Consider the following 14,515-nt stretch of genomic DNA (forward strand, 5'->3'; position numbering starts at 1 on the left):
CACATGTGCTCTCGTTGCCGCTGCTGCGCTGATTTATTCGAGTGTGCATATAATAAACGGCAGCGTCAGCGACGTGAGGACTCGTATCGAGGACTCGACTTATGTATAGCTGTGTCTCTCGTCGCGATCACGAGTGTGCCTCGAGCCGCAGACGACTTGTAAATATTGTCACGAATCTCGCGGCAGCTTTTGACGGGTCTCACGTGATGCCCACTTTGAACGAATATATACGTACCGGGACAAAAATTGGCCAGAAGAGCATCGAGACGATTTTTCTTGGGCGGGCGAAGGTTGCATGCGTTATATATATATGCTCGAACAATCGTCGTCACACGTCTGCCGTAGCGGCAATCTTAGTAATTGCGACAATGACGTTTAGATGTGGCTGCGATAGGGACGCGTACGCATTTAGACACGGGCGAAGACAAGAAAATGAGTTGGAAATTCGAACGCGAACGCGCGAGCGACATTGTTGACGCGGGGGCTCTTTCTCTCCCGAAGCGATTTGTGCTTTATTAATAGAGCGAAAAATGAGTAGCGCCGCCAGCTATATAGGCTCTCCAGCGCGGGGGGATCGTTCAACAAGCTGATTAGTATTTATGGCCACCTAAATAAATTACCGACTTCTAATACACGCGTGAAATTCAATCTATTATGCGTAAGAAAATTTCTGTTATATACGCGCGGATTAAAATGTTATAAAGTAAGTATACGCGCGGAAGCGAGTCGCTGTCACAAAGATTCGAATCGAGATTTCGCTGAAACTTTATGAAATTGCAAATTTATACTAGTTTCCTGCGATGTAACAATATAACAGGGTATTTCACTCAAGTCCCTAGAAGTGATGTGTTTTTGCTCGGAGAGCTTTCGCGAAAATTCCGACATCCGCGGCGCAGTCCTAGTTATTTTCCCAAGTGCTTTTCCCTTTCCACGGCAAAGCTTGTTTAATGTGTGCACGCGCGCGCGCGCCTTTCACTCGGGAAATCGGCGTAAAAAGCTCTTGCCTTTTGTTAACGCACTAATAGATCGCTGGAAAGCAATTAATATTCCGTTTATGCTCGTAAACCTATGCTTTATTACGCGGACATTGTACACTACCAGCCCCTACATACTCGCGAAGCAGTAATAATAATCTTCGCCGAGGAAACGCGAAACCAGTGCGCGCGACACTTGTCGCGCTTAAACTCGTTACTCGATACTGATGTGCTTTGACGCTCTCTCGCGGCCGTCCGTTTTTCGCGATATATGGGTAATTCTCTGAGTAAAGGATAACTCGTGAGCTTTATTTTTCTAGAGTAGTTAAGGAACCTCAGGTAGGTCTTGTAGGTATGAATGAGATCTAAGAAATTCATAGATAACATTTTTATTATATATTCATAGAACACGATTTATAGTTTGGATTTTAGATTAGTATTGCTAACTACCTGCTTGGCTCAAATAAGTGTTAAAAAAACTTCAAATGTAACTGAATCAGACTTTTCGATCTTTGATGTTGGAATCAGAGTATTAAATATCAACTTTGTTTCAACAATCCTAGTAAAAATTTTGAATATCAATAAAGGCAAGGCTCAATGAACAAAAAATTTTAATTTAAAATGTTTTAAATTACCATTAATTTGCATATTGTTCATAAGAATATCAATAATATAATATAATATTAATTAATAATAATTAATATATTATTTTATTAATTATATTGTTAATTATATTATTAATTAATAATAATTAACGGAAATAATCCTGCGTATTCATCTGAATGAAAAATCGAGGCAACAGTCCTGTCAGCAACTCGGTTGCAATATTGAATTTAAATTTTCTATTTGCTCAGCATTCTGCAACTGGGGTTGCCACTAGTTTACTTGTTTTTGGTGATGCTTCTATTACATTTATATTACAAATATTAAGGGCATATGAACTAACTCTAAAAAAATTTAATTATTTTAAAGAATTCAGATCAATTTTCATCAACTTTAATAGCATAAATAGCACTTTAAGCCTTCGCCGCTAGATGGCGAGGATCATTATCTGAAAATCTGCAAATAGAAAAGTAAAAATGATTGCATAAAGCCTGGTTTTAAATGAATAACTAGCAATAATGATGAGACTAACTGAAATCTTCCTAAGACGTACTCAGAATCATTTCTTGAATATTATTAACGATAACGTTTTATGCAAGTGTGTTTAAATGGTAATTTTGTAAGTCTTTTGATTATGTCTAGCTCGAATGTCCCTTTCCAGTCCGAGAAAAGAATTTATTGACTAAAAACAAGTCACCAAATTTTGACCGTTTTTACCTGAGAAAATGTTGGATATCAATTTAATAGTTTTGTAAGGTCCCAGTTCAACTTCACATGTTTTATATGCATTGAAAATTACGTTATTAATATAATGAAAATAATTTTAATTTTTGCAGTATTAGATAAAAAGATGATTTTTCAATCATAACTGAGCATTAATATTCACTCTAGTTCATAATAATATTTTCGAATTTACATGTCGAAATTCGTCCATTTCTAGAGAATCAACCATATAGAGCGCGCATGGACTCGTACAAATGTTTACGAGATATAGCAACGTGCAGCGATACTTATGAATGATGATTTCATGTAAATAGTTCGTAGCGAGCATTATGCAGTTGCATTTAATTATCCAGATTGACGAGTCGAGACGTACACGGGACAAGCTTTGTTCTCGGGCGATTATTTAATTTTGCGCGACCACTGCCACTGCCGCTGCACCGTCGCTTGTTTTGACAGAGACAGAGAGAGAGAGAGAGAGAGAGAGAGAGAGACTGAGAGAGCGAATGAGAGAGATATCAGAGAGTTAACAAACTCGAGTTTATCACTCGTTCCCCCGGTAATATCAACTTTTATTCGTTTTTCGCGCTGCGAAAGAAAATTATTATTAAGGCCCGGTCTTTTGTAACAAAAGTTTTTTATACTCGCCGCTGCTGTGCAATTAGCATAATATACGAGATTTCGAAATATAACCGACTGCGCGCGATACGCGACTGCTCGCTTCGTATATAGAAAGAGAAAGAGAAAGAGAGAGGAAGAGTTTCGCCACGCGAGTCTCGGAAATAAAATATGACACAGTGCCCCCGCGTGTTGTCGCCACTCGTGCTACCCCGCGACAAAGATAGAGAGAGCAATGATCTTTTTTTGCAGAGGGCATTAAAAATATAACGCGCGGGGCCGGCCTTGTCGCGTGTTCCTCGCCCGCGCGGTATAATATAGCGTATGAAACGAGCGAATGAGCGTCAAATTCAACTTACTTTGGCAAGCCCGACTCTAGTTCCATAGTCGGGCGGCTTTGTTTTCACTTCGATCGCACACCACTCGGCTATAATTATATTCACGAAAAAAGAAGAAGAAGAGAACGATACGAGGGATACAACACACTACACGCACTTTTGTTTTTCCGAAAAATGTCACTCGCACCTCTGCTGCTACATATGTACAAATAATAAGTAGGTTACTCGCGCGCTCGAGCTTAATCAAAAATATATATAATAATAAATATATATCGCGTGCTCCAAGGCTCAGACTCTACTACTGGCTACGGCTGTACGGAGCGGTATTATTTTGTCGTAACGCAAAAACGATAATATGTGCGCTCCGCTGCTGCTGCTGCTCCGGCTGCGGCTGCGGACGCATTTTTGTGCTTGCGTCGGGCGACTGACAGACACACACATATACACACGCGCGCGAGAAAAGCGATTAACAACTTTTGATGGAGGCGGTCGATCGCGAGCTCGGTGGTGGCGGCTGGCGACGACGACGAGCACGTGCGTCCCAGCGACGTGACGAACGCCAACTGACTTTTATGTTTACGTCGCGTAACACATCGTGGCTTAAGCACAGTAGTGTACATATACACGCTCAAAGCTCTCGGCTCCGTACCGCTCGATCAGTGAAAGAGAGAGAGAGAGAGAAAGAGAGAGGCCAGACACAGAGACAGATCCGCAGGGAGAGCAAGAGAGAGAAAACTCGCGCCGTCCGGTAGACCGAGTGATAAGGAATTATTACATATATCTACATAAGCGTACAGTGGTACGGCCGTCCCTCTTTCTCTCTTTCTCTCGTACGTGAGAAATTTTCGCAATACTGTACCATGGATACCGAGATAAGTTAGAGTCTGGATTTCGCTTACGATCGAACAGATGACGCGCGCGTATATACGTTAGTTCAATATTTTTCTCGTAATATCCCGAAATTTCACGTATATTATGTATTGGCGAGCTCGCGCCTGAGTCGAAAAATTAAAAGGCACGCGCGAGTGCAGTATCTCTAATCGATAATATGTCGTGCGAGAGAGAGAGAGAGAGAGAGAGGCCAACTTCTGATGTAACTCCGATGCAGGCATTGCTACTCAATTACGCGCGCATAAAACACACGGCACGCGACTAATACCAATCGCGTGCTGTATCATTTCAGGTAACGACTGTCTATGTACAAACTTGATCCGTATATAATAATAAAAGGCATTGCGCGAACGACGACGACGAGGTGGCTTATTCAGTCCAATACTGCCAAGCAGGCTAATTTTTTCATCTCGCTTACTTTTTTTTTCCTCTCTCCGTCTTTTTCCACCGTGCAATTGCGTAAAACTACATTCCGCAGGCCGCTTTAAAAGTACTACTACCGAGCGCGCTAACGACATTACGCCGAATGTCCCCGTCGAAGCAATTTAATTGCCTGCCTGCATCGCCTGTAAAAAAGCCAACTTTGGTGCTTTACCACGTTACGTATAGAATGGTTGGATGTCCGAAGACGACGACGACGACGATGTTGGCGATATGGCTATATTATTGATCGCCACCCTTCGTGGAAGAGTTAACTTACGTCAATAAGATCTATGTTAAAGCAGCAATAACACGCGCTCCCAATTTTTACGCTTCCAAAAATTGTGGTAATTGATTTCTCATATATTTCCATGAGTTTTTCGCGCGAAACAGGAAGCTATACACTTATAACTTAAAAATGGCCCTATATTTATACATGAAACTAAAACCACGACAAACCCGCACGACGATCGTGCTTTTTTTCGAGTTTCAAAGTCGAGCCGTTAAAGCGGACAGTCGGGGACATATATATATATATCGAAGAAAACGCGGGCGTCCGAGGCATCAATCGCGCGCGAGGGAGAAAAAAAACGAGCGACGCGTGCTCAGTGACAACACGTAGATGTATAATATGTATGTAGCGCGAATAATATAAGGCACTGATTCACATGCGTGCCAGCGAGCGAAGAACGAAATTGAGTCAGCCGCTTTGTGAGATATATAAAGTAGCTGCGGCCTTTTTTTTTTTTGCTTTGCTTCTTCATATTATACGCGTACACGAGTACGACACACGCAGGCGGCTCTCATGCGATGATCATATACGCGGAGGTATATAGAGGAGTCTTAAAATATAGCGGCAACGGCTCGTTGCAGAGAAGCGAGAGAGGCGCTCGCGATTGTGCGATATATTATTTACGCTCCACGGCAGTTTTTAATTTACTCTATTGCTGGGAGATTGAGAGGGACACAGGGGAGTTGTGTATCTACACTACGAGTGCCTCACGTGCGAAGGCGTAATTTCAACTTTCCTCGGCTCTGTCATATCGCAAGATGTATACGTTGTGATACGAGAGGGATTGCGCTTGCGAACTTGTGTGTATGAGCCAAAGTAGCTCTATTGTATTATTATACCTCAAGTAGACGAGTCGCGATGTATTTGTAGCGAAGCGCACTCGAATGTAAAAGTCCGAGATGCAGTTGTGCATCGCATTTTGATGATATGGAAATGCATTTCCGACGATTACTCCGTATCATTACTCGGCGTATTACGTAAACATTGACAGACGCGCGAATTTCGCGAAAATAATACAAAGCTGCTGCTACGAGAAAATAATTCCATGAGGCTAGATCGCCGTTGCCGCCGGACTGCATTCGCCGCTTGGAACTGCTTGTAACCAGAGATAGCTGGTTTACTACTGCCTGTCTCACCTGGTCAATCGTCTTTGCACCTCGACGGCGGCGGCGGCGATTTTCTTTACGTATTTCTCGCGCTGCACCCCCCCTTTCGCGTAATAGAGACTTAATAAACTGCAGCTTATGATGTGTACACATTATGTACGATTGTGTTTTCAATGCACTCGACGCGCGATCGCGACGCAAGATGAAAAAGGCAAAAATCAATAAGCAATGCCCTGTAATCTCGGCAGTGATTGATAGCTAATCGCACCGCCGATGATAACTTTTTAAGTTCGACTTTTCGAAACGATCCGATCTCGCGCTTTATTATCCGTTGTACTTGAACGATTTTTTGGTTGTGCTCGTAGGTCGGCGCGTGCCATCGATGACATCGTTTTTCGCAATTTACTCGGTTTTCATGATACAAGTATTAATCTTGTCGAATTCTCCGGAAAAAGTTTATTTTTATTTTGCGGCTTTTATGGCATTCACATACTAATCGGATCTATTTTTATTGTGTCATAGCTTTTCATTTGAAAAATTTATTTTTATCTCTCGTTTCGGCAAATTTCTTGACGAATGTCAATTAGTCGTTATATAGAAGCGTTGATATTTAACAGTCGATCAATGCAGTTCCACATATTCGGCGATATAAGCACGGTATATTCTTTGAACATACAACTATAAGCACGTATACTAAATATTAAAACTTTTTCAAGCACGAAAACTCGGAAGCACTTTCCGAATGCAGCTCGCCGTTTCCATTGTTTACGTCGGATACTGTACGTACGTATACGCGCGCGCATTTTTCTCTATTCTACAACTTCGCGCCCGGAGAGAGAGAGATAGAGCCCTGGAGAGGTTGGAAATTCAATTTACAGAAGTACAACTTTTGATGCATGTACTTGAAAATTGAACAAAAATTATTTTCTCGCACTTGAAAAGCTATTGAACCCGGGGTGTAGCACGTGCGTGCGCCTCGAGCTCGAGTACGCTCGCCGAGTGCATGTATAAACTTATCGATGCGCAAAAATATTTCCACCCGCATCATGCTCTGGCCAGGAGAAGTTTATATTCCAGCATGATTTATGCAATAAAAATTTATATACATGTATAAAAATTGTTTTATTTTCGTTCGACACGCATCCAGATGACCGTATTTTTTTTTCTCTCTCTCTCTCGACAAAAGTTCGCATGAATTATTCATGCATGCGAGTGTAACAAAACAGTATATGCCGTCGTTTGATTATCAATTCAAATGCATCGTCTAATTCTCAGCAATATTATTGATGTTTTCGCAGAGATGTATGGGATAGGCAAAAAAAAGGAAAATAAATGTGAAAAGCGCCTCGTAATCGTTGCGGAGAGAGATGAGCTAGCTCAAACTGGATACGCGATGCTCATTATACGACTCTGTTAAAGATTAATCAAATCGAGCTTTATCGCTTTTCCAACGATGCCACACGAGGCGGACAGCGACAATATAACGCAATGATCTTGGATGCAGGGGAAAAAAAGTGAAAAACTGAAGAAGAAAAAAATTACAGAAGCCAATCTAAATAAGTGTCGGTAGTACTTTTGTTTACCTTGAGAGCTCGAGCGATATATATGTGTGCTTCCCGATGTATATGCAAGAATGCAATTTGCTGACAACAAGGCCGAGATGAAGTTTTTTTTTCTACCCTGAAAATCGATCAGCACTGCACATTCACACGTAGCCGACAACACTAGCTCCGCGGAATGGATATTATACAAATTGACAGGCTTTTTCGACGCCTTTACATTCGTCTGCGCGCTAAACTGCACACTGAAGTGGGAAATCTCGTTGTTAAGTCATTTATTGCTTCGTCTAGCTCGACGAGTGTATACGCGGCGAGAGTGGGTGAGAGAAATGTTGATTTTAATCTTATCGAGCCGAGCAAATGTGTGCGGGTGCGAGTCTTGTGGTTCTCTGACACATCTGCAGCCAGACGGAGATGGAAAATTTAGGGTTCACAATGGTCGGGTGTTTTCGCAGGTCGGTACACGAACGATTTGATTCTTTGTGAAAATGTCGAGCAGGTAATAAAAAACGGATGCGGGTCGTAGTTGAAAAGAAATGAGTTCGCGATGCGATGGAGAAAAAAAATTAATTTAGGCTAAATCCAAGGATTGAAAGCAATAGAGATTAAATTGTATTAGATGAAAATTTATTTCGATAAATCCAGACTTCGTTGGAGTAATTAAATTATATAAGACCATTGAAATCGATTAAAGGGATATAGCGAAGCTACTATAAGATTGAACAATTTCAAGTATCTTTTTAAATTATGAAGATCGTAAAAAATTTAATAAGATCTGCCTTCCATTTATTTTTAAAAGTTTCAAGTTTTTTTCTCATATTTTTTTTTATAAACTGAGGCCAAGTTGTTGTATAGTTATACTTCAGAGCTTTGTGGTGTGAAATTTCAAATATAATATTAAATATTACTTTCCGTATTGGATACTGTAAAATGAAAATAAGATTACTGGTAGTAATGCTCAACATTTTATGGATAGTCTTTGGCCAATACAGATAAAGTTCATAAATTATTCTTTTGTAAATTTTTCTCTGCGAATGCGAAAATTAAAATGGCCGGTAAATTACTCAAATTTTTTTCATACTCATATTATACATTTATTTTCACTTTACCACTTGCAGATTTACAGATAATGGTACTCGCCATCTAGCGGTGGTCCGGATCAAAAGTGATTGAAAGCTTAACTTTAATGGAAGCGGCAACTGCGACACGAATTCCGGGATGTGTAATGTAAACAAACTGTCCATGTGCGATTGCCATTTGGCAAATGATAAAGTCGCGTAAAGTAATATGGAAGTGGTGCATTTATATTGGAGTATGAATTATTTATAATAACACCCTCGAGTTAATTTGCATACGTTTAATGAAAATAAGTGTAAAAAATATTCTGAAAAAGCTTATTCATTCTCTTATTTCACGAAAATAAATATGAAATACAGATTTTTTTCTGCACAGCTTTTTGCGCTGCGGTAAACTTTTTTCCTTTGAATATTCTATTAACATGCGCGAAATGTATCTAAGAAAGTCTTCGGGTAGCATATTGGAATAAAACTCAAGGAAAGTAAAAAAAAACACGTTTTAAAATTTTATTTTCCTTTGTGGTAGATCCTTGAAATGTTCCACGTGCTTTCGATGATCTTTCATTTCATTTACATGCACGGATATTCATCAGGTAAAAGCAAAACTGAAGCAGTCATAAGTGTTTTTTTTATATAAACTTAAGTCACGACAATAGAGTGAAAAATTAATTCGAGCTATCGATTTACTGCGTTCAATTATTTCATTTCTTTTGCAAAAGTAAGGATGACTTCAATTAATAATTGAGGTAAAAATTGTTTACCAATCGATGAGTTATTTTTAAATGCCGCTATTAAGAATTCAAAACACGCCGCAATTATTATTCAAATCCCTTGTTCATATTTTCATCATAACTTTTTTTTGTTATCTTTCTAACATGCAGGGGTATTATGTACTGTACAGTCCCCTGACACTGCAAGTTCATAACGATGCAACGAGTCTCCTCTCTTTTTTTTTTTGTTACCTCGTTGCGTAGGCAGTTTATTTTTAATGATTTACATACTTACACCCTGCATTTAACACTCTAATAATCACCCGCAAAATGTGCTCGTAAATATCATTTTTCCTCGACGTCATCTCACTGAGCTCGGTAAACAGTATGCGTTACTCCGTACACAAAGCTCAATTTTCGTCCCAAAAGCTCCGGTAGATTTCCGAAAATTGAAACCAGTATATTTTTATTTTCGTTTCTCGCCGGACTCGTATTCGCGTTCGTGTAATACGCGTCGGGCTCGTCTTGACGTATACACGAGACACATTATTTATTCATCCCCACAGAAAAACCTTTATGAAAATCCACCCTTCGTTCGCACGCTTGGCCCGTCGCGCGTACGCGTATGTGTGTTTCAAAGTTTTCCCGCATACAAAAGCGAATGTAGTAACCTCGATTTCACCTTCAAGAGACAGGCTAATCTTCCCCCCTTCGGAGAGAGAAAAGGAAAAAAAAATCGCTCCGCACCGAAAGAGTGGAAAGATATAGCTGGGAGAGAGAGAGAGAGAGAAAGAATTGGATGATAGACTCACCCTTGTAGCTATCTCGTAACGGACGAGGCTCTTCCGTACAGCTTCGTGTCCTCCGTCGTCTTGTTCTTGGCTCGTGCGCGTTCTCTCTCGCTCGCTCGCAAGTAGTAGCAGTCAGCAGTCCGTATACATGTATATATGGGTGCGTTTTACGAGCGCACGCACGCACGCAGTGGGACGACGACGCCGGACTATTGTCGTTACGTTAAGACCCCCAAAGCGCAGGCTCAACGCTGACTACCGGCACTTTATCCTCGACGCGAGCATTGCCTCGTCGCTTTACTTCTGCTGCTGCTGCTTTGCCTGTAATAATGATAAATATCAGCGTGTATCGCTCTGGCTTTATTATGGCATATATAATATGTGAAAGTGTACTCGTGGACGCGGGGGTGCAGTGTGTTTGTGTATGTGTGGGTGAGTGGGTGAGAAGTACAAAGCAACCCTGACATCGAAATCGACGCATCGTGTATTATACATAAGAAAATTGTTCGATTACACGAAGGCTTATTAATTATACGATGCATAGATACACGCACACGTATTTGCGGAGGGCTAGGTGCACGTGTCGCATCTGCCCTACGACTATTTGTATGTATATATTTACTCGAGAGTCGAGAGGAGTATCTCCGCGTGCACTCGTGAGCGTGTGTTTGTGGCACGATAAGATGATTCGAGGAAAGTAGAACACGAATACGCCAGTGGTAGCCAGCCTTACATCTCTCAGCTGCCTGTGTGTAAAGACCGAAAGACCGAGTTTTTCTAAAGGTTCAAATAGTTCGTTACCGGGGGGGGCCTGCAGTACTCGTAGCTCTCTGACACCTACGAAAATCAATACAGATGAATGATGTTGAGAAATCGGGATCATTGATATTGAGTTACTCACTGCCTCGGCTATAGTTCGCACTCGCGCCTCTACACAACAACACCCTCTCCCTTGGCGAGCTCGATTCACGACGAGATTCGCCGCGAGTTAATCGCGGAATTATACGACTTCGTCCATTGAGGGGACTCTCTCTCTCTGTCTCTCTCTCTTACAGGCAGCTCGTTTTATGCTTTGTCTTTTTCTCTCTCTTTTTTTTTTTGCTTTTTCTTTGAAATGCAACAGCTATGTGCAGCCCTTGACCCGATCCCGCAGACCCTTACTACCCCGAGACATTCAAATGTATACGTTTGTGCCCAAATAAACAGCGAAAAGCTCCTCGAGGTACTTCTCACCTGTTATCAACTCAAGACGGTGCACGAGAGTTTTATATTAAAGTACACGGAAAAGATCTCGAAAAATTTGCGCAGCAATTTTCAAACGCACGAGAGGAAAAGAAAGAGGGGAAAAAAGAGAGAAAACGTTAGTCTTTTTTACCTCGTTGTCTCTATTTCGATCAGTATGTCACGACCTTACTTTCGTTCTGCAAAGCTTAGTTAGTCGAGAGCTTTTTTCTTCTCTTTCCTCCTTTGCGAGCTGTGTGTGTGTGCGTTATATATAAGCGTTCGTCGCTGGCATTTGTCTCCGAAGAAAAGGTGCAACGGCAATCGAAGCACGCGGAGGAGGCAAAACTTTTTCAATAGGTACCCACGCCCGCGCCAACGAGGAATCTGTCGCATTTATATATACGACCAATGATAAGTATTTCGCGCGCTTCGCAAGCTCGAGTGCGCACCGAGGAAATAAAGTTTTTTTCTCGCGCGCGCAAGCTGTTATTATTACATCGAGTGCTTATTTATACCGTGGCGACCGATCAACTAAGAGAGAAGGAGAGGAAGCAAAAAAAAGCTCGCGACGACAGTAGCCACGACCAAGCACGGATTATATAGTGATCGAATCTAACTAGCGGTGTGCTTGCGGTTGTTCCGGCAAAAATAGAATTATAATATCGCGTTGTGCAAAGCCGAGAGCCATGAGAGAGAGAGCGAGATAGGGGGGAATAAAATTGTGCAAAGTTACGGAATCAAATTCCGGTTATTTACAATCATAATTTTGAACCTAAATCTCGCTATATACGTTAAATATGTCCAAAATATATTAATAAACTTGCGTAAGCAGCGAGGGAGCAGCGACACAAAAAAAGAGCTCTCGTTCACACACGTACTCGAGCTCCACGCGTGTCAAAGATGAAGAGTGTCGCAAACAGTTTCAAATATTCAGGCGAGTTGCGGTGTGTTATCTCGTATCTCTCGAAAACTACATAGCGGTCGAAACCGCGGCGCGCACTGCACACGACCGTATTACAAAGTGATACGCGCGCGCGCGGGCGATATGTATGTATAGGCATGCGAGAGAGAGAAAAATGTCACCCTCTGCGGCCCGATAAAACATATATAACGTTACGTTATATATAAGTTGACGTGTTATGGGAGTGCAAAGACAAGGAAAAATGTTTATAGACGCGCTCCACATATATATACATATGCAGTAGCAGCGGACGCACGCCGACACATCGTAAAAATCGTACAGCGATAGCTATATATATGCGCTCTCGTGTATGTGCGCTCGCGTTCGGCACTGGAGCGAAAGGAAAAATCATGCGTGTGACGCAGTGCCGACGACGACGTCGTTATGCATCGCGCATATACCTGTATATATAACGAGCGAATACGCAGCCCTGCATAAAGTATCCCACGTGTTTTGCGCTAACTAAGCGTACAGCTTCCACCGCGACATATACCTATCGGGCGAACGCGATGATATAACTGTATATAGGCACACGCACACACTCGGGCACGCACTCAGTCACACATATACATACGAAAGTGTATCGCTGCAAGCTCGCGTATACATTACAAGATTAACCGAGGCAAGGAGTGTGACTAAGGGGGCAAAAAACTAACCGGCAGTCCTTGTGTGTTATCCCCGGAGCCCAGAGATCCGACTGGAGAGAAGCGATACAAAGCTCGACGTGGATCTAGTCGCAGACGAGCAGCTAATCGAAGCCGACGACAAGCAGGTCAGCGGAGCAAAGCACATGAAAAATCAGCTCCTGCTGATTCGGCTGCTGCCTGCACACACGATCGATGGGTCGCTGGGTCTGTGCGCCCGGTCTGCACACAACGAACTCTGTGACTTTCGTTTAATCCTCGCACTTTACTGGGTTCGAGAGTCGAGTTTCCCCGATATAATCGAGCGGAATTTTATTTTCATATATATATCGCGGATATCACACGATGATACATATAATACGATGTGCGCCGGAGGAGGCCGCGAGCGCGCGTGCCTGCGAGCGGATACGCGACTAGACTACGGTCGTTCCGTCGAGGCTCGACTCTGCGAGTGCGAAGGCGGCGGAGGTGGTGTGTGCTGGCTGGCTGGCTGGCGGTGGTGGCGGTGGCGGAAACGACGACGACGACGACGTCGGCGCTGGTGCCAGCTACGGAGCAGCGCTACTACGGCAGCACACGCTGACCATATCGCGAAAAGCTCTGGTGGCTCTGATGCTGCCTACTGCTCTGCCTGCCCGCCTGGGTATTGATCCTAGCCGACGTCGTTCCATCCATGTGTGCCCCTGCATACATACACGTGTGTGTGTGTGTGTGTGTGTGTGTGTGTACGTATACGCGCATGCGACGCCCCAGTCAGCAGCTATGTACCTACTACCCCTGTACTATCTGCAGCTAGAGTGTGTGGGTGTGTCTCACCGATATGCCAACGATTCGCAGCGCGCACAATACATTCAAGCGAGAGAGAGAGAGCTTCGTACTTTCGAAGGGAGACAGTAGCAGACGGAGAGAGAGAGAGAGAGAGAGGGCAATCTATACCCAGCTGCTGATATATTTTTCTTCTCCGCCACTATGATGCTGATATATTTTGATATTTCATCCCAAAACTGCTTGCTCTTCATGTCTGATCTATCTATAACTTAATTGTTTTTTTTTTGGTCTCCAGAGACGTGTCGTTTCTACGAAGATTTTGTTTACCCAACGAAATTATAATCGCTTGCTTTTATTTTCGCTCGAAAAGTCAAACGGATCGATGCTAAAAGAATTAATGCCAAATTTGGCCAATCAGCGGCAATTTACCCCGTTGGCTGCTGCGGCGTGGCAGAGAGCAATGGCCTAGATCAAAAATAACTCACCGGTCCTCGCGCGAAAGGACTGTCAGCTACAAATTAGCGTAGTTATTCTTAAACCCTCTCGGCGAATCAATACAATCGTACCGATTTGACTTCTTGCCTCGTTGGAATTGACATTGCTCATGCACTTGCGAGCTGCGTAAATGTTTTAAAAAATTTAGCATCCTATTGACTTGACATTGGTATGGAATTGACAAGGCCGACGTTTCAAAGTAAGTTTGCAAATCATCTTTCGCGCCTAATATTTATAGAGTTCGATTGAAATTTTGCGCACCGATTACCCGGGGAGTTTATTTATCCAATTAGTTGTCGGAGAGTTACAGAACTACCTTATCGAC

The 14,515-nt window shown here is 42.5% G+C and overlaps 1 protein-coding gene across 11 annotated transcripts in view; it reads right to left on the minus strand.

Moving 5' to 3' along the window:
- Window positions 1-13,516, minus strand: part of LOC106658987 (electroneutral sodium bicarbonate exchanger 1) — a 33,591-nt gene extending 20,075 nt beyond the window's left edge. For 10 of the 11 annotated variants that reach the window (XR_001339544.2, XM_014381233.2, XM_014381228.2 and 7 more), the window contains exon 1: window positions 3,275-3,800. Coding sequence is in view for 9 of the 11 variants with exons in the window: in XM_014381233.2 (XP_014236719.1) it covers window positions 3,275-3,300 (26 nt within the window). In the remaining 2 variants the exon portion in view is untranslated. Of the gene's footprint in view, window positions 1-3,274; window positions 3,801-10,119; window positions 10,420-12,939 lie in introns of those variants that run through there. The other variant, XM_014381227.2, reaches the window with a different exon arrangement.
- Window positions 13,517-14,515: the final 999 nt, after the last annotated feature.

Source organism: Trichogramma pretiosum, unplaced genomic scaffold (genome assembly GCF_000599845.2).
Source record: "Trichogramma pretiosum strain Unisexual culture from Peru unplaced genomic scaffold, Tpre_2.0 scaffold2, whole genome shotgun sequence".
Classification (NCBI taxonomy): domain Eukaryota; kingdom Metazoa; phylum Arthropoda; class Insecta; order Hymenoptera; family Trichogrammatidae; genus Trichogramma; species Trichogramma pretiosum.